Genomic DNA, 20456 nt, shown 5'->3' with positions numbered 1-20456 from the left:
TCTGACATAAGGCTATAAAATGACTTGTCTCTGTTAATTTTTTTTGTATGAGAATAGATGGAAGAATGTGACCTTTTGAAGTATGTAATACTATACTCTTATATATTGATTATTAGATTTATTTTTCACATAGATATGAAATTTAGAGAAAACTTGTTTCTTGTTCCAGGTGAGGACGTGATGCGAGACTCCCACAGACATGGCTTTTTACCTCCCTATTTTGAAGTAAACTATAATCAATCACAGATTGACAAACAAAAAACTAGACTGGATGAAATATTTGCAAGTTCTCAAGGTGAGAAACATTTTGAAAAGAAATCTCCTTCCTCCACAAACAAGAAACTTCAGATACGTGAAGGGCCATTTTTATGTTTGGAATGTGGGAAATCTTTTACTCATAAATCTATTTTTGTGATACATCAGAGAATTCACACAGGGGAGAAGCCATTTCCATGTGTGGAATGTGGGAAATGTTTTACCAGAAAATCACATCTTGTTGTACATCAGAGAATTCACACAGGAGAGAAGCCGTTTTCATGTCCTGAATGCGGGAGATGTTTTGGAAAGAAAACGAATCTTATGGAACATCTGAAAACTCACACAGGTGAGAAGCCATTTTCATGTTTAGAATGTGGAAGAGGTTTTGGTCAGAAAGCAGCTCTAATTAAACATCAAAGCACTCACACAGGAGAGAAGCCGTTCTCTTGTCCTGAATGTGGGAAATGTTTTACTCAGAAATCTAGTCTTTTTAAACATCAGCGAAATCACTCAGAAGAGAATCCATTTTCATGCTTGGAGTGTGGAAAGTGGTTTAAGATTGAACAACATCTTGAGAGACATCTACGAACTCACACAGAAGAGAAACCCTATTCATGTCCAGAATGTGGGAAATGCTATAGTGTGAAATCAAGTCTTTTTAAACATCAGAGTAGTCACACAGGGGAGAAGCCTTTTTCGTGTTCTCAATGTTTGAAGCGCTTTATTCGGAAATCAAATCTTATGCACCATCTAAAAACTCACTCGGGGGAGAAACCATTTCCATGTCCGGAGTGTGAGAAATGTTTTAAGCATAAATCAAGTCTTGTGGAACATCTGAAAAGTCACAGAAGGGAGAAGCTATGTTCATAATCAGGATGCGGGAAATGTTCTAGTAAGAAATCAGATCTTTTAAATGATCAGAGAATTCACACAGGAGAGAAGCAGTCTTCATGTTCTGAATGTGCGAAGTGGTTTAGTCAGAGATCAAGTCTTGTTCCTCATCTGAGAACTAACAGGGAAGCAATGATAGTCATGTGCAGTATATGGGAAATGTTTTAACCAGAAACCAGGTCTTGTAGGACAACGGAGAGCGATTTTAAATGTAAAGATGGTAGGAAGGGAAAGGTGTGGGGCTCCATTGTAGGCCCTGCTGTCTACAGATATAAATTACATGACGAGCTCTGATAGAGGAAATTAGTTCCATGGTTTGGAATGAATGAACCATTTCCAAAAAATCTCCTTTGATTTGTGAATGATTTAGTTTGAAGTGATGACAAGGGGACTCCAGTGCTCTCACTGCTATTATTGAGCCCCCTCCATGGTCTTCTGCTCTTTCCAAAGTCGGGCTGTTTGTTAGTAGTACACACACAGGGACTACCTTTCCCTTACTTGTCTTGTCAATCGCATCACAGCACCTACTCTCACCTTCTCTGATATGCCATGACATAGATCCTATTAAAATTAACTGGACTGTACAAGCTGGCACTGTGCTGGGGGATAATGTATGGTACATTACTCTAGATAGCATGTGGGGGGAGAATAGGGTCACTGATCCACTGGCGCTTGTGTAATCGCATCACAGGAACGGAAACGACTGCTGCCCATTATTTCATGGGTGGTCAGAGATGAGAGGGAAGGTCTGACTACCTACAAGGCATAGCATAGAAGTGGCTAAACCCTATCTGGTGTGTCTGTTACTAGAGACAGATTTCCCCTAACAACTGATCACGGATAGCAGATTGGAGGGAGTTGGAGGCAAAAATTTTTAAGGTGTAAGGAGCCATATCTGGTAAATGGCGTTATTTACAGGTATGTTAGGAATCACATTAACTATCACATGGAAGGTGACAGTGACCATGTCTGAACACTACTTCTCATCTATATCTTATTGAATTGCTTTACTAAGCAAGGATTGCTGCTGTTTTGTCTTTAATTTGTCCCGTTCACTTTGTATGATATGTAGTCAGTCCCTCTTATGCATGCACTGGACCTTTGGGTTTTGTTGAAAAAATGTCAATAAATTAATAAAAAAAAAAATTATTGGTAAACCGTAATGCGGAGAAGATCCTGAGCCCGTTACTGTGTAGGGTTCAGGAGAACAAGATGGCTCCCTGTAAAACTGTGTATAAGAGAGACAGCCTGCTCCAAGAGCCGCTATGCAGAGGAGACTCCCGTACCCATTCCGATAGGATCCCTGACTTTGAACCTGAGGCACCTAGCCATCTTCATGTCTGTCCACGACCCATACGCAGACCCTGACCTGTCTTACCTGACCCTTCGGTGCCACAGTCACCTGAGCGTGCTCCTGAAGAGGTGGTGGATGGTCTCCTGAGGGATCTTCTTCCAGACCTGGACTAAAGCAGCTGCCAACAGGTTGATGGATGGAGGAGACATGATGTCCCAGATGTGCTCAATCGTATTCAGGTCTGGGGAACGGGCGGCCAGTCCATAGCTTCACTGCCTCCACCTTGCAGGAACTGCTGACACACTCCAGCCACATGAGGTCTAGGATTGTCCTGCATTAGGAGGAACCCCAACCACACCAGCATATGGTCTCACAAGGGGTCTGAGGATCTCATCTTGGTACCTAATGGCAGCCAGGCTACCTCTGGCAGCACATGGAGGGCTATGCGACCCCCCCACACACACCATTACTGACACACTGCCAAACCGCTCATGCTGAAGGATGTTGCTGGCAGCAGATCGCTCTCCACAGCGTCTCCGGCCATGTCTGTCACGTGCTCAGTGTGAACCTGCTTTCATCTGTGAAGAGCACTGGGGGCGCTAGTGGAGAATTTGCCAGTCCTGGTATTCTCTGGTAAATACCAAGCGTCCTGTGCGGTGTTGGGCTGTGAGCACAACCCTCATCTGTGGACATCGGTCCCTCATACCATCCTCATGGAGTCGGTTTCTGACAGTTTGAGCAGACATGGATATTAGTGGCTGCTGAGGGTCATTTTACAGTGCTCTGGCACTTCTTCTCCTGATGTCCTGATGCTGGGTTTTTGCCCTCCTACAGTCCCCTCCACATCTCCTGGTATCTGCTCCATGCTCTGGACACTACGCTGACAGACACAGCAAACCTTCTTGCCACAGCTGGCATTAATGTGCCATCCTGGATGAGCTGCACTACCTGAGCCACTTGTGTGGGTTGTAGAGTCCGTCTCATGATACCTCTATGGGTGAGAGCAATGGCAAAATGCAAAAAAGTGACCAAAAACAGGAAAAAGGGATAAGAAGACAGAAATGGTCTGTGGTCACCAGATGCAGAATCTCTCCTTTATAGGGGGTGTCCTATCTGCCAATCATTTCTACTAGGGATGGTCCAAACCCTCCGAGGTTTGGGTTCGTATGAACCCGAACGTTCGGCATCAGATTCCCGCTATCTGCCCGCTCCAAGGAGCAGGTGGATACAGCGGAAGGACCGCCTATGGCTATGGCTGTATCCCAGTTTTCCAGGCGGTCCTCCCACTGGATCCGCCCGCTGCACGAAGCGGCCAGACAGCGGGAATCATTACCGAGAGTTCGGGTTCGTACGAACCCGAACAAAACTCGGTTCGGACCATCCCTAATTTCTACCTGTTAATTGTTCCATTTGCACAAAAGCCGGATTCACCATCAGTGTAGCTTTATAATTGAACATGGTGATTTTATAAAAGTAAAAATTTTGATAACGATATCCAGTCCTCACCTGCTATGAAGCGTTCTCAGCTCCGGAGCTCACTTCATAGTTACTGTGGTTCAGACACACCGTACCCGTAAGTCATGAATCGTCTAGGGGTTATACCTAAGAATGAGAGTTATCAAACCAATTACCAATAATAAATAACGAAAATAATTACTCAGCATCATGAAACTGCCCCGTTTTTTTTTTTCTTGCAAAAATGCCAGCGACCAGCTGCAGGTCAATGGAAGACGTGATGGAGGAAGGAAGGAGGCCGGAACGTCTTAGTTTGGGGACCGCTTCTGTCCAGTGTCGGACTGGGGTACCTGGGGCCCACCAGAGGAAATGATCCTTGGGGCCCACCAATATAGAACCAGTGAGACACAACACGCTGACCCGCTCCTTTCCTGGATTCATCTGTATCTGTGACAAATCCCTTGGGAATAACATTTTCAGTCGAACTAAAAATCTCAGAATAACCTCCATTTAAACAGCTTTCGGGGTATGCTGGGAGTTGTAGTTTCTGAGTGGATTTCACTGCAATCTGTGGGTGACAACCATCAGCCCTGAAGGTCCAGCAATACATCTGTCTACAGCAGCAGCTATCAGAGGATTCTACTATTGTACTACAACTCCAAGCATATCCTGAGGGCTGCAGACTGTCAGTACATGCTGGAAGTTGTAGTGCCTTCATCTGTTGTAGGGGCATTATACATTGGATGCTTTGTGGCATATAAGAATACATAGATTCGGGGGGGGGGGGGGCTCAGTACAGGGAAGTGACCATAGAACAGCACTAATAGGGGATAGGGGGAGATGTTTTTGTTCTATCCCCTATTAGTGATGTTCTGGGGTCACTTCCCTACACTGAGCCCCCACAGATCTATGTATTCTGATCTCCCACAAAGCATCCAGTGTATAGGACCCAACTACAACAGCTGCAGGCACTACAACTCCCAGCATGTACTGACAGTCTGCAGCCCTCAGGATATGCTGGGAGTTGTAGTGCCTGCAGCTGTTGTAGTTGGGTCCTAGTTTAAAAGTTTGCACTAGTGTACTGTAGTGACTGCGGGGCTGTGTCAGTACACTACCACAAACACAATGGTACACAGGCTCTGCACGCTATAGAAGTGACTACAGTGCAGTTACTAATGACTCACAGGTGACAGGTGAGGCTGGGGGGGGGGGGGGGGGGAGACGGAGCGGCCGGGGGCAGGAAAGAGACACTGGGGAGCAGTAGGGGGGCAGGGGAGAAGCTGGGGTTCAGGGGGAGAGGCTGGGGTACAAGGGGAGAGGCTGGGGTTCAGAGGGAGACAGAGCGGCCGAGGGCAGGGGGAGCAGAGGCAGGCTGGGCAGGGGAAGGGTATTGTTCACTGGTCCCGGACTTCTCTCCTGCTCAGCGCCACTCACGTGATGTGACAACATCGCCGAGCAGGAGAGAAGTTCGGACATTGTGGGGCTGCAGCTGTGAGCTTCCGGCCTGTCAGGCTGTGTGTGCCGGAAGCTCACGCCGGCCCCGGACCCCCTCCCCCCGGCGCGGACTAGGCACTCGTGGTCCGGTGCCTATGGCGGCGAAGAGGGGTAAAAAAGAAAAAGTGAAAAAAAAATGTGTTCCCTGACTGTACAAATACCAGTATTTCCCCCCCAATATAGAGGTAGATACCAGCTGTACACAGGCTCTGCACCATAAATTTTTTTACATTGCGGTTACATGCAGTGACTTACATCTGACGTCTTCTCCATCTGGCCCGGCTATCGTGAAGACTTTTCCTGGACACAATTTGACCCCGCAGAATCTGCCAAACATTTTGGGCTTCTTGCTCTTACAGTAAAGGTGTCCTCTGTGTCCCCATATAGTAGTTAGTCCCCTCTGTGCTGCATATGATGGACCCGCTCTGTGCATCCATATAGTAGTAAGGCACCCTTCTGAGCACTCATATAGTAGTTAGGCATATCTGTGCTGGTAGTATTCCCCATGTAGGCATCCCTATGTTGGTAGTCCTCCCAGTAGGTAGTATTCTTCTGTAGTTATGTTCTGCTTTGTGCATCAAAATAGTGTTTAGGCACCGTCTTCCCCGTACACATGTAATTCTTCCTGGTAGTCCCTACAATAGGTATAACCCCCATGTAGTAGGCATGCCCCTATAGGTAACTCCCTTGCTAGCCCCCAAAGTGTTAGTATCCCCCATGTAGTTGACATCCACCTATATGTAATGGCCCATGTAGTAGGTATCCCTTGGGGGTAATACCATTGCTAGCCCTTCTCAGCCGCCTCCCCCCCCCCCCCCGCAATAGGTAGCAATTGCAATAGGTAGTATCCCCATGTAAAAGGCACCCCCCTCTGTAATTAAAAACAAAACAAAAAAATAGCATACTTACCCAGATGTAGCACAGTCCACCATCAGCAGCATCTCTGGTTCGCCACCACAGCTGTAACAGGAGGCAGAGCAGACGCTTCTAAGGAAAGAGCAGGAAAGCGGCTCCCCCAATCACTTTGGTGCTGCTGCAATCCACCTCTCCTCGCTTCAGCACTGTAAGCTGGCGCCAGCAGGGATGAGGCCTCTCCCCCAGGCCAGATCACTGCACCGTACAACAGGCAAGCAATCAATAGTGTGTATGGAGTTGTGATCTGACCTGGGGGAGGGGCCACAACCCAGCAGGCGCTGGCTTACAGTACTGAGGAAAGGTTGCAACGAGGATACGCGCCGCCTGCAGGGATGAGACCCCGCCTCCAGGCCAGAGCGCTACGCCGTATAGATACGTTGCATTCAGTGCTGGTGCAATGTCTGGAGCGGGGAGGGGGGGGGGGGGGCGGGGCACTCGCTGTCATCTGACTAGAGGCTGAATAATCCCAGGGCTCTGTGAGATAACAACATGAGCCTAAAGTAAGGCGGGGATGCAGCTAATGAATGGGAGGGTGCAGGAAGAGCGGCAGAGAACTACTCACTCCATAGCAGGAGAATGAGCAGCAGAGAGCAACACAAACACATCCAGGTAGTATATATATATATATATATATATCTCCACTCTCTGTGATATCTTATATTCTGGGATGAAATATATAAGTAAAGGAGATTTGTGGACATGGACTGGGACCCTCTGTAGGACAAGTTGGTATAGGACACAGATGGTTATTAGATATATAGCCCCCAGGAAGGTTAGATCCGGCTGCTGTATGTGGTGCACACCACTATGGAGCCTGTATAGTATTCATACTATAATTATTACCCTGGATTTTCCTCCCAGAAACAGAGCCACACTTGTCCTCAGGTTGTGTGTAGTGTTACAGCTCTGTTACATTGAAGTGAACGGAGCAGAGTTGTAATACCAGGCATAACCTGAGGAAGGGGGGGGGGGGCGCAGTTTTTTTCTAACCTGGGAATAACTGACGGAGCAGAATCAGGTGACCCCAAGGCAGGCTTGTGTGCAGGGCAGCTCCTGCCATCAGGCCAAATGAGTATTGATCAGGCAGCAGATTTTCTGGAGTGGCCATAAATGATACTGTCTGCTACACATCACTGACCCCCATGACCTGCAGATGATAGCTGGACATAGAAGGAGGCCACAACTGCAACGCTCTGCAGGTATTGTTATATGTGTCACCCATCACTACACTACACGTGATCACTACAGATAGATAGATGACATAGATAACAAGCCTGGCTCCCCTCCAGCAGGCAGTCCCATGTAACAAGCCTGGCTCCCCTCCAGCAGGCAGCCCCATGTAACAAGCCTGGCTCCCCTCCAGCAGGCAGCCCCATGTAACAAGCCTGGCTCCCCTCCAGCAGGCAGCCCCATGTAACAAGCATGGCTCCCCTCCAGCAGGCAGTCCCATGTAAAAAGCCTGGCTCCCCCTCCAGCAGGCAGCCCCATGTAACAAGCCTGGCTCCCCCCTCCAGCAGCAGCCCCATGTAACAAGCCTGGCTCCCCTCCAGCAGGCAGCCCCATGTAACAAGCCTGGCTCCCCTCCAGCAGGCAGCCCCATGTAACAAGCCTGGCTCCCCTCCAGCAGGCAGCCCCATGTAACAAGCATGGCTCCCCTCCAGCACACAGCCCCATGTAACAAGCCTGGCTGCCCTCCAGCAGGCAGCCCCATGTAACAAGCCTGGCTCCCCCCCCCCCAGCACACAGCCCCATGTAACAAGCCTGGCTCCCCCCCAGCACACAGCCCCATGTAACAAGCCTGGCTCCCCCCCAGCACACAGCCCCATGTAACAAGCCTGGCTCCCCCCCAGCACACAGCCCCATGTAACAAGCCTGGCTCCCCTCCAGCAGGCAGCCCCATGTAACAAGCCTGGCTCCCCTCCAGCAGGCAGTCCCATGTAACAAGTCTGGCTCCCCTCCAGCAGGCAGTCCCATGTAACAAGCCTGGCTCCCCCCCAGCACACAGCCCCATGTAACAAGCCTGGCTCCCCTCCAGCAGGCAGCCCCATGTAACAAGCATGGCTCCCCTCCAGCAGGCAGTCCCATGTAACAAGCCTGGCTCCCCTCCAGCACACAGCCCCATGTCTATACTGCTGCCTCCTCTGTATACATATGTAGATGAGCACGTGGCTGCTGCTTCCTGTTATGCTCCTGGCCCCGCCCCTTCCTGTGACGTCATAGCTACCAGGAGCATGGGAGGGGGCGGGCAGTGTATGGAGAGGATCCTGGACCCCAGTATAGGAGAGGTGAGTGACGTCACAGCTCTGCTGTATACAGGGCGGCTGATATATATACAGACGGCCATCATCGGTAACATCTGCAGTCAGGCCGGGCGCACACTGTACATTATGTGTTATACAGCAGAAAAGGATATACAAGGTATATACTACAGTGGGATCCGTATCCATAGACTGATATAGAGAATAACAGGACGCAGTGTATACAGTACAGCGGGATCTGTATCCATAGACTGACATTATAGAGAATAACAGGACGCAGTGTATACAGTACAGCGGGATCTGTATCCATAGACTGACATTATAGAGAATAACAGGACGCAGTGTATACAGGTATACATTACTTGCTGGATACATAAGATGCAGTTGGCTGTTTTTATATATCTATATCATAAAAATCAAAGTCTGTCTGTCTGTCCTCTATAGACTTCCCAACGCCTGAACCGTTTAACCCCTAATTTGGCACACAGATACATTGGGTGCCCGGGAAGGTTTTAGCTAAGGTCCCGTCCCCGCCAGATGTACAGGAGGGGAGGGGGAGGGGGAAGAGCGGCGCCCCATAGAGATGAATTGGAAAATCTCACTGCACACACAGGTGATATAATTAGCTGCCCAGAGACAACGGCAGTTGGAGCCTTAGCAACCAATAGGATTACTGCTTTCATTTTCACAGGGAGCAATGGTTGCTAGGGAAGCTGCCTCACAACATCCACAGTAATAACTGGTAGACCCCCTACTCCATCTATACAGTACAGGTATACAGGACCCCCTACTCCATCTATACAGTACATGTATATACAGGACCCCCTACTCCATCTATACAGTACATGTATATACAGGGCCCCCTACTCCATCTATACAGTACATGTATATACAGGACCCCCTACTCCATCTATACAGTACATGTATATACAGGACCCCCTACTCCATCTATACAGTACATGTATATACAGGACCCCCTACTCCATCTATACAGTACATGTATATACAGGACCCCCTACTCCATCTATACAGGACATGTATACAGGACCCCCTACTCCATCTATACAGTACATGTATATACAGGACCCCCTACTCCATCTATACAGTACATGTATACAGGGCCCCCTACTCCATCTATACAGTACATGTATACAGGACCCCCTACTCCATCTATACAGGACATGTATACAGGACCCCCTACTCCATCTATACAGTACATGTATATACAGGGCCCCCTACTCCATCTATACAGTACAGGTATACAGGACCCCCTACTCCATCTATACAGTACATGTATATACAGGACCCCCTACTCCATCTATACAGTACATGTATATACAGGGCCCCCTACTCCATCTATACAGTACATGTATATACAGGACCCCCTACTCCATCTATACAGTACATGTATATACAGGACCCCCTACTCCATCTATACAGTACATGTATATACAGGACCCCCTACTCCATCTATACAGTACATGTATATACAGGACCCCCTACTCCATCTATACAGGACATGTATACAGGACCCCCTACTCCATCTATACAGTACATGTATATACAGGACCCCCTACTCCATCTATACAGTACATGTATACAGGGCCCCCTACTCCATCTATACAGTACATGTATACAGGACCCCCTACTCCATCTATACAGGACATGTATACAGGACCCCCTACTCCATCTATACAGTACATGTATATACAGGACCCCCTACTCCATCTATACAGGACATGTATACAGGACCCCCTACTCCATCTATACAGTACATGTATATACAGGACCCCCTACTCCATCTATACAGTACATGTATACAGGGCCCCCTACTCCATCTATACAGTACATGTATACAGGACCCCCTACTCCATCTATACAGTACATGTATATACAGGGCACTACAGGTATACAGGACCCCCTACTCCATCTATACAGGTATACAGGGCAGTATTACCAGCTGCTGCTGCCCTAAGAACTGAACCTAAAGACGCCCCATCCTCACTCACCAATTAGCATCAGGACTGGTAGGTAATAGCTCCACACGTCACATTTAACAACCCCACACCAGACCTGACCAAAACCACCACACCAGACCTGACCAATACCGCCATACTGTGACTGGATAACACTGCCATACCAGACCTGACCAATACCGCCATACTGTGACTGGATAACACTGCCATACCAGACCTGACCAATACCGCCATACTGTGACTGGATAACACTGCCATACCAGACCTGACCAATACCGCCATATTGTGACTGGATAACATTGCCATACCAGACCTGACCAATACCGCCATACTGTGAATGGATAACACTGCCATACTAGACCTGACCAATACCACCAAACTGTGACTGGATAACTCTGCCATATCAGACCTGACCAATACGGCCACACTGTGACTGGATAACACTGCCATACCAGACCTGACCAATACGGCCACACTGTGACTGGATAACACTGCTATACCAGACCTGACGAATACCCCCACACTGTGACTGGATAACACCACCACACCAGACCTGACCAATACCGCCATACTGTGACTGGATAACACCGCCATACCAGACCTGACCAATACCGACACACTGTGACTGGATAACACCGCCATACCAGACCTGACCAATACCGCCATACAGTGACTGGATAACACCGCTATACCAGACCTTACCAATACCGCTATACTGTGACTGGATAACACTGCCATACCAGACCTGACCAATACCGCCATACTGTGACTGGATAACACTGCCATACCAGACCTGACCAATACCGCCATATTGTGACTGGATAACATTGCCATACCAGACCTGACCAATACCGCCATACTGTGAATGGATAACACTGCCATACTAGACCTGACCAATACCACCAAACTGTGACTGGATAACTCTGCCATATCAGACCTGACCAATACGGCCACACTGTGACTGGATAACACTGCCATACCAGACCTGACCAATACGGCCACACTGTGACTGGATAACACTGCTATACCAGACCTGACGAATACCCCCACACTGTGACTGGATAACACCACCACACCAGACCTGACCAATACCGCCATACTGTGACTGGATAACACCGCCATACCAGACCTGACCAATACCGACACACTGTGACTGGATAACACCGCCATACCAGACCTGACCAATACCGCCATACAGTGACTGGATAACACCGCTATACCAGACCTTACCAATACCGCTATACTGTGACTGGATGAATCTGCCATACCAGACCTGACCAATACCACCATACTGTGACTGGATAACACCGCCATACCAGACCTGACCAATACCGCCTTACTGTGACTGGATAACACCGCCATACCAGACCTGACCAATACCGCCATACTGTGACTGGATAACACTGCCATACCAGACCTGACCAATATCGCCATACTGTGACTGGATAACACCGCCATACCAGACCTGACCAATACCGCCATACAGTGACTGGATAACACCGCTATACCAGACCTTACCAATACCGCCATACTGTGACTGGATGAATCTGCCATACCAGACCTGACCAATACCACCATACTGTGACTGGATAACACCGCCATACCAGACCTGACCAATACCGCCTTACTGTGACTGGATAACACCGCCATACCAGACCTGACCAATACCGCCATACTTTGACTGGATAACACTGCCATAGCACCTCCACCAACTCTATACTACAGGTATACAGAACCTTTGAGTGCCTTTGAACGTGGCATGGTTGTTGGCGCCAGAAGGGCTGGTCTGAGTATTTCAGAAACTGCTGATCTACTGGGATTTTCACGCACAACCATCTTTAGGGTTTACAGAGAATGGTCCGAAAAAGAAAAACCATCCAGTGAGCGGCAGTTCTGTGGGCGGAAATGCCTTGTTGATGCCAGAGGTCAGAGGAGAATGGGCAGACTGGTTCCAGCTGATAGAAAGGCAACAGTGACTCAAATAGCCAACCGTTACAACCAAGGTAGGCAGAAGAGCATCTCTGAACGCACAGTACGTCCAGCTTTGAGGCAGATGGGCTACAGCAGCAGAAGACTACACCGGGTGCCACTCCTTTCAGCTAAGAACAGGAAACTGAGGCTACAATTTGCACAAGCTCATCGAAATTGGACAGTAGAAGATTGGAAAAACGTTGCCTGGTCTGATGAGTCTCGATTTCTGCTGCGACATTCGGATGGTAGGTTCAGAATTTGGCGTCAACAACATGAAAGCATGGATCCATCCTGCCTTGTATCAACGGTTCAGGCTGGTGGTGGTAGTGTCATGGTGTGGGGAATATTTTCTTGGCACTCTTTGGGCCCCTTGGTACCAATTGAGCATCGTTGCAACGCCACAGCCTACCTGAGTATTGTTGCTGACCATGTCCATCCCTTTATGACCACAATGTACCCAACATCTGATGGCTACTTTCAGCAGGATAATGCGCCATGTCATAAAGCTAGAATCATCTCAGACTGGTTTCTTGAACATGACAATGAGTTCACTGTACTCAAATGGCCTCCACAGTCACCAGATCTCAATCCAATAGAGCATCTTTGGGATGTGGTGGAACGGGAGATTGGCATCATGGATGTGCAGCCGACAAATCTGCGGCAACTGTGTGATGCGATCATGTCAATATGGACCAAAATCTCTGAGGAAGCTTCCAGCACCTTGTTGTATCTATGCCACCAAGAATTGAGGCAGTTCTGAAGGCAAAAGGGGGTCCAACCCGTTACTAGCATGGTGTACCTAATAAAGTGGCCGGTGAGTGTATATACTTCAGGTATACAAGACCTCCACCAACTCTATACTACAGGTATACAGGACCCTCTATACACACTGACACTTTATACCCGGGCAGCGCCAGGTACATTTTCTAGTATATATATATTCATGATGTTCTATATGGTCATCCCTCGCCCACCCACAGACACAATCAGACTAAATAGAAGTACCTGAAGGACACTATAGCTCTATAAGTGCCAATTCACCGGACATCCGTCTCTCCCATACATGACTGATCGGCCCTCTGATCCCTATGGGGAGGGGTAAGCCGCAGCCACGCTGCTCTTATGCTTCTGATGACAGAGAGGCCGGGCAGTGAAAATCCATCATCCACCCCTGTCTCCTCTAACATCATCTGTCGGTGGAGAGTCGGGGGGATGCCATATACTTTGAGGTGACGCCGGGTTGGCCAGCTTTATTATAAAGTGTACAGGGGGCCTTTTCTATGTGTAATTATTTATCTATTAGTTACCAAATATTATTTGTACCCTACCAATCCCAATATGCCAAGACCAACGTTACTACCACTATACAAGACACAATAATACCATTACCACATACTGCCACCACATAGAGACTGAATAATACCAGCAAAATGTTATCAATGAATACCGTCACACCATGTCCACTACATGGTGACAGAATAATACCACCATATTATGTTATTATATAACCCCGCCATACCATGAACATTACCTAATGAATAAATAATACTCCCATACTATTACCATATAATACCACCACTCCATGTCCACAAAATATAGACAGAATAATACCACCATACTGTTATCATATAATACCGCCACACCATGTCCACAAAATATAGACAGAATAATACCACCATACTGTTATCATATAATACCGCCACACCATGTCCACAAAGTATAGACAGAATAATACCACCATACTGTTGTCATATAATACCGCCACACTATGAACACTACATAGTGACTGATTAATACCACCATACTTTTACCATATAGTACCGCCATACCATGACCACTACATAGTTACTGAACTGCTGAACCACACTCACCAGTGCGCTCAGAGACTCCACACTCTGGTCACATGTGCAGAATGTTGTGTGATGTGCCGACTGCAGGTTCATAGCAGTATAGAGTCAGGGAAAGATAGTGGCCCCAAGTACCCCCAGAGGTGCAGGGAAGCCTCCATACAAAGGAACCTCTTCAAGACATGAGGGGCAGGTTTTGTGACTATTATACGCTGCTGTCAGTAATTCTTTACATGATAACAGTATGGTGGTATTATTCAGTTACTATGTAGTGGTCATGCTTTGGCGATATTATATAATAACAGTATGGCGGTATTATATAATAACAGTATGGCTCATCAGGCTGCGGGCTTTGAAGTCTTCTCCACTCTGTGCCGCTCCTCCCCAGGTGCTGGGAAAAGATGGATCCAGTCCTGGGAAACTTCTTCCAGTTTCTCAGGACTAGTCACTCTGTAATGGTCATAGTGTGGCGGTATTATTTGATGACAGTATGGTGGTAATATTCTGTCACTATGTAGTGCTCATGGTGTGGTGGTATCACTAATTGTGATTTAACCCCAAATCTGCTTTGTTTTCCCCCAGGATCAGGACTCTCACAGCTAAAGACAATGGTCCTCTATATCAATGATCGCACAAGGATGGAGAAGGAGAGAGAGCAGATGGCGGGAAATATATTAGACCTCACCCTAGAGATCATCTACTGGATAACTGGAGAGGTGAGAGTCTCACATGACTTCACTTGTATCTCTAGTAAAGGAGTACTTCATAAAAAAATTTTTTTTTCAAATCAACTGGTGCCAGAAAGTTATATAGGTTTGTAGTTTAGTTCTATTTAAAATGTTCCAGTCTTCCAGTACTTATCAGCTGCTGTTTGTCCTGCAGGAAGTGGTATATTCGCTCCAGTCTGAGTGCTCTCTGCTGCCACCTCTGTCCATGTCAGGAACTGTCCAGAGCAGTAGAAAATCCCCAAAGAAAACCTCTCCTGCTCTGGGCAGTTCCTGACATGGATTTTTTTTAACAGAAGTAAATTACAAATCTCTGACACCAGTTGATTTGTAAGAAATATCTTTTTGGTGAACTACCCCTTTAATAAAGCAGGTAAATGACGGGAGGGGAAGGATTGTTAGACTCTCTGTGGTGATCAGTGTCTCCATACACAGAATTACACAGTAGTGAAGAAGGGGTCTGGTGAGTGTGTGGCGCCCCCTGGTGTCAGGTCAGGAGGCTGGAGCTGCAGCCAGAGCCCCATCACCAAGCCTCCACCTCATTCACTGATACATGAGCAGAAGATCCTAGAACTGACCTCCAGGATGACTGAGCTCCTGACTAGAGAGGTGAGCAATGCTGCTGGGAATGCTGGGACATTATACAATAACACCAAGGGGTGAGGGGTCTGGAGGATAATTGTATCATTGTCTGTGTCAGGTTCCTATAAGGTGTCAGGATGTCACCGTGTATTTCTCCATGGAGGAGTGGGAGTATATAGAAGGACACAAGGATCTGTACAAGGATTTCATGGTGGAGGATCAGCAGCCCCTCACATCACCAGGTAAGAGGAGAGGAAACACTGGGGTTATGGATGTCCTGGATCCCCCATCATCTGATCACCACATATATACAATGTATTCAGTCCCTGTGATTATTTCCTATAGATGGATCCAGTAGTAGAAATCCACCAGAGAGATGTCCCCGTCCTCTATATCCCCAGGAGTGTAAGGAGGAGGAGGATGAGGAGGAAGAGATCCCACTGGATTACCAGGTACATGAAGCTGATGTTTCTGTAAATCCTCTATAGCTTTTCACTATATATGAAGCAGCAGTGCAGTATACGCTGTATATGATCTGGTGTTGGCTGCGGTAGGTTGTGGCTGGACATGGTTTCTGGTGCTATAAATGGTTGCACGTGGCAGTGAAGGTTGGCTGTAGATCAGGGGGTTGCTAGCACAAGGAGTTACTTGCCTGGTGAATAGAGTCTCCTGCCCCCTCAGCTGTATCTGCCTCCTCCAGAAGTACAGTGCAGCCTATGAGACCCTCCGATGGGATCCTTACTTTGGCCCCTGCACTTACTACTACATCAAGGCTTCACTTCCTGGATAAAATGGTGATGTCACGACCCGCAGCCTCTTACTGGCTGTAGCAGCTGTGACATCACCATGTTATCCAGGAAGTGACAGCACCATGTTATCCAGGAAGTGACATCACCATGTTATCCAGGAAGTGACATCACCATGTTATCCAGGAAGTGACATCACCATGTTATCCAGGAAGTGACATCACCATGTTATCCAGGAAGTGACATCACCATGTTATCAAGGAAGTGACAGCACCATGTTATCCAGGAAGTGACAGCACCATGTTATCCAGGAAGTTACATAGTTAATACGGTTGAAAAAAGACACATGTCAATCAAGTTCAACCAAGGAGGGGATGGAAGTGAAGCCTTGATGCAGTAGTAAGTGCAGGGAAAAAAGCACTTTATAAGCATTTCCCGTAATAAGTGTATATTGGTGATTTGTACAACTTTTGGGGGGCAATACAATACTTTAATAAACATTTGGGGCGGACTTCTCCTTTAAAGGGGCATTATTACTAAGAAGCGGCAATAAGAGGGGCATTACCATTAAGGGGGACAATATTACTAAAGGGGGGCAATTAGGGGGAATTATTACTATGATGGGGGCATTATTACTAAGAAGCGGTAATGAGGGGATGTTATTACTAATAAGGGGGGAGGGTATTACCATGAAGAGAGAACTATGAGGGACATAATTACACGTAGGGGCAATAAGGGGGGATTACCATTAAGAGGTGGCAATATTACTAAATATAGGCTCTATTGGTGGCAACACTACTCACTAGGGGCACTACGGAGTATGGCATTACCAAGCAGGGGGCATCATTGCTATTACTGGGGCATTATTAGTGAGTGTGGGCACTAATAGGCATTATGAAAGATTTGAGGGGCACTCACTGGCATTGTTACTGTGTGGCGGGCACTCAGTCTGGACACGCCATCTCTGTCATGGTTTGCTTTTTTTTTTTTTTTTTACATCTTCTATATATAATTGCTTAATCACATAACTGTGATTGTAAATATTAAATCTGTACTTTATTAAAATGATTACAAAAAAATATAAAACTTCATAACAAAATATATTTTATGCATAAAACACTTTCATGTGGAGGTGACCTACAGGATATTGTGCATAAAATGTTTCATAATTCTGTATCACTACTCTGATGTAAGCAATGAGACTACAATTTTATTGTAGCTGTCTGGGACTGCGATCACTTCAAGAAATGCTTTTTATTGCTGCTCTGAAGTGTCACAGAGGTGTGGCCAGGCGTGGCACTGAAGTATTTTGGCCACACCTCTATGACACTTCAGAGCAGCAATAAAAAGCATTTCTTGAAGTGATTGCAGTCCCAGACAGCTACAATAAAATTGTAGTCTCATTGCTTACATAGCCATGTGTCTGAGTAGTTAGGGGCGTCTATACTTGCTGGCGGTTAGGGGCGTCTTTACTTGCTGGCGGTTAGGGGCGTCTTTACTTGCTGGCGGTTATCCTTACAGAATAGTACAGGAGCTGGTGAGAGTTATTCCTGGAGCAGAGGCAAAATGTTTTGAATTGTCTCGAAAAATCCTGTGGCCAAATGACCGCTGGTTCTTTACATATAGAGCAGGGAATTTCATTACAATTTCCTTTTGTGTCTACTAGCCTGAGCTAGAATAGTTGTACACCTCCGACTTCTTTCCTAGTCGGGCCTGGACTGACTTAAATCATCCAGCTTTCTGGAGATGGCTGGACGTGGTTCCAGTGACTGGTTCCAACCTGAGTAAAGGGGTTGAACCTGTGAGATGAATCCTTCAGAATACTCTTACTCTAAATACTCTATTACAAGCTGGTCTGAGGAAAGGTCATGTGACCAACACTCTATTCATCCTTTACAAGTGTTGCTCCCCAGTGGTGGCAGTGAAGACCAATATTAAAATCATGCACACCCTTAATACCCCAGTCATACATGTTAGGTTCGTGATACAGAGATAAATATTTAGACATCAGGAAAGAAATTTCTCAGCCACACAACAACTTTATACTATAGGGCACCTCGGACACGGGTTATTTTGCTGTAGGTTGATGGCCAAATGGTTCTCATTGTGAAAAGACTGAGAACTACTGTTGTTTCATTATGTAGATTCCCTAGTAGGCAGGTAAACCTCAAATTAGATAGATGCCCCCAGTAGGCACATAATCCTACCCAGTAGGTAGTTGCCCACAGTATATAGGTAATCATATCCAGTAGGTAGATACCCCCAGTAGGCGGGTTATCCCACCCATTAGGTAGTTGCCCCCAGTATATAGCTAACCTCCATTAGGTAGATGCCCCCATTAGGTAGATGCCCCCCAGTATATAGGTAATCCCCCTTTAGGTAGATGCCTTCCAGTAGATAGGTAATCCCCCATTAGGTAGATGCCACCAATACATAGGTAATCCCCCATTAGGTAGATGCCACCAGTATATAGGTAATCCCCCATTAGGTAGATGCCCCCAGTATATAGGTAATCCCCCATTAGGTAGATGCCACCAGTATATAGGTAATCCCCCATTAGGTAGATGCCCCCAGTATATAGGTAATCCCCCATTATTTAGATGCCCCCAGTATATAGGTAATCTCCCATTAGGTAGATGCCACCAGTAGGTCGGTAATTCCTCCATTAGGTAGATGCCCCCAGTATATAAGGTAGGTAATCCCCTCATTACCTTAGTTATGTAATCTCCCCAGTATGCTGAATCTTTAAGGTAGTTAACCCTCCAATTAAAGGGATACTGTCATCCCTTTGTGTAGGTGCGGTTTTCGACACCATTATCTACTGCTTCTCCTGATCGTTACAAAAATACCTTTTTAAAAAATTTCCTGTTCCTCGTTTAGCTGAAAAAGAGCCTTTTAATCATTGGTGGACAGTGTCTCCGAGGCGGGCTACTTGACCGTTGAGCCCCCTCTCCCCACCTCAGTCCGGAGACGCAATCCATGGGACTCAATGGCCACGAATCCCTCTCTCCATGACAAAGGAATATTTGTAATGATCAGAAGATGATGGTGGTGACTATCATTTTAAGTAAATACCCCCATTTAGTTAACCCCCCATCCCCATATAGTAGATGCCCCAGTAGGTATATTCAGATAGTTTCTTCTCCCTTTCCCTAATAGGTCAGACAAAAAACAATAATAATAAAACTCCTCCCTCACCTTCCCTCCGATCCAGCAGGTCAGTGCAGGTCTTCTCCTGAAGGTGGCGCAGGATGCGATGTAGCAAGCTTAGCAATTGGTGTGGTGAACTATGAAGTGTATGTCCTGTATGCATCTCCACTTAACATTCTTAGGGGCGCCACCAAATCGCACCCCACCCCCACCCCAAGCCCACACCACTGCTTGCACTTAAACTTATTAATAAACTCAAGATCTCTATGAATCTTCTTTGTTATATCTGAGCCCTTTCCTAAATTTATCCTGTTATTAGCAGCAAAAGGAAGCCCTGAAGACACCCCAAACAGAGGCCTTGGTGCACCTCAAAAACTCTATTTTTACCTCACCTGGGTATTGTCAGAAACACAATGAGGACGTTGCAGTTATTCAGGCTCCCACTGTCACAGTGGACCATATTACCGAGGCGCAGGTTATGGCTCACGCTTATCGACATGACAACTTATCAGTACAAAATTTCCATCGGACGGACGGTGATACAACACAGATGGACACGGGCTGTCTTTCGGAGGGCGCTTTGAATTTACCTACAGTTGGTGAAAGTATGGCAGGACGATGGCCTTCCCATGAGCGCGGTATGTGTTCCACCCCACTAACAACAAACCTACAATATCTGCTACCCACTGTCTCCACTCCCTCCATTGTGCCACGAGGTGAACGTATTGCTGAAGACAGACTTGCCACTTTGGAAATGGAGGTCAAGGAACTGCGTTGTGTCATTGGAAATATTGTGCAGGACGCTGTTCAAACCGCATTCTCCAGCGCAAACCAAATGCTGAAAAATGGGGTGAAGCAAGCCTGTTCTACGCTCAACCAGACATTGGCAGATGG

General features: G+C 47.0%; 1 protein-coding gene and 1 pseudogene across 1 annotated transcript in view; both read left to right on the top strand.

Annotated features, from left to right (window-relative positions):
• LOC138767434 (zinc finger protein 420-like) overlaps window positions 1-2323 on the top strand; it is a 30160-nt pseudogene extending 27837 nt beyond the window's left edge.
• Window positions 2324-8639: 6316 nt separating this feature from the next.
• The window catches only part of LOC138767972 (zinc finger protein 182-like), a 38082-nt gene continuing 26265 nt past the window's right edge, over window positions 8640-20456 (top strand). Inside the window, exons 1-5 of the mRNA XM_069945909.1 lie at window positions 8640-8725; window positions 14942-15075; window positions 15520-15693; window positions 15785-15908; window positions 16012-16118. Of these exons, the coding sequence (XP_069802010.1) occupies window positions 8695-8725; window positions 14942-15075; window positions 15520-15693; window positions 15785-15908; window positions 16012-16118 (570 nt within the window). The 5' untranslated portion in view covers window positions 8640-8694. The remainder of the gene's footprint in view (window positions 8726-14941; window positions 15076-15519; window positions 15694-15784; window positions 15909-16011; window positions 16119-20456) is intronic.

Source organism: Dendropsophus ebraccatus, chromosome 11, assembly GCF_027789765.1.
Source record: "Dendropsophus ebraccatus isolate aDenEbr1 chromosome 11, aDenEbr1.pat, whole genome shotgun sequence".
Lineage (NCBI taxonomy): Eukaryota > Metazoa > Chordata > Amphibia > Anura > Hylidae > Dendropsophus > Dendropsophus ebraccatus.
Note: the sequence above shows the minus strand (reverse complement) of the source record. Positions and strands in the feature narration are given on the sequence as shown.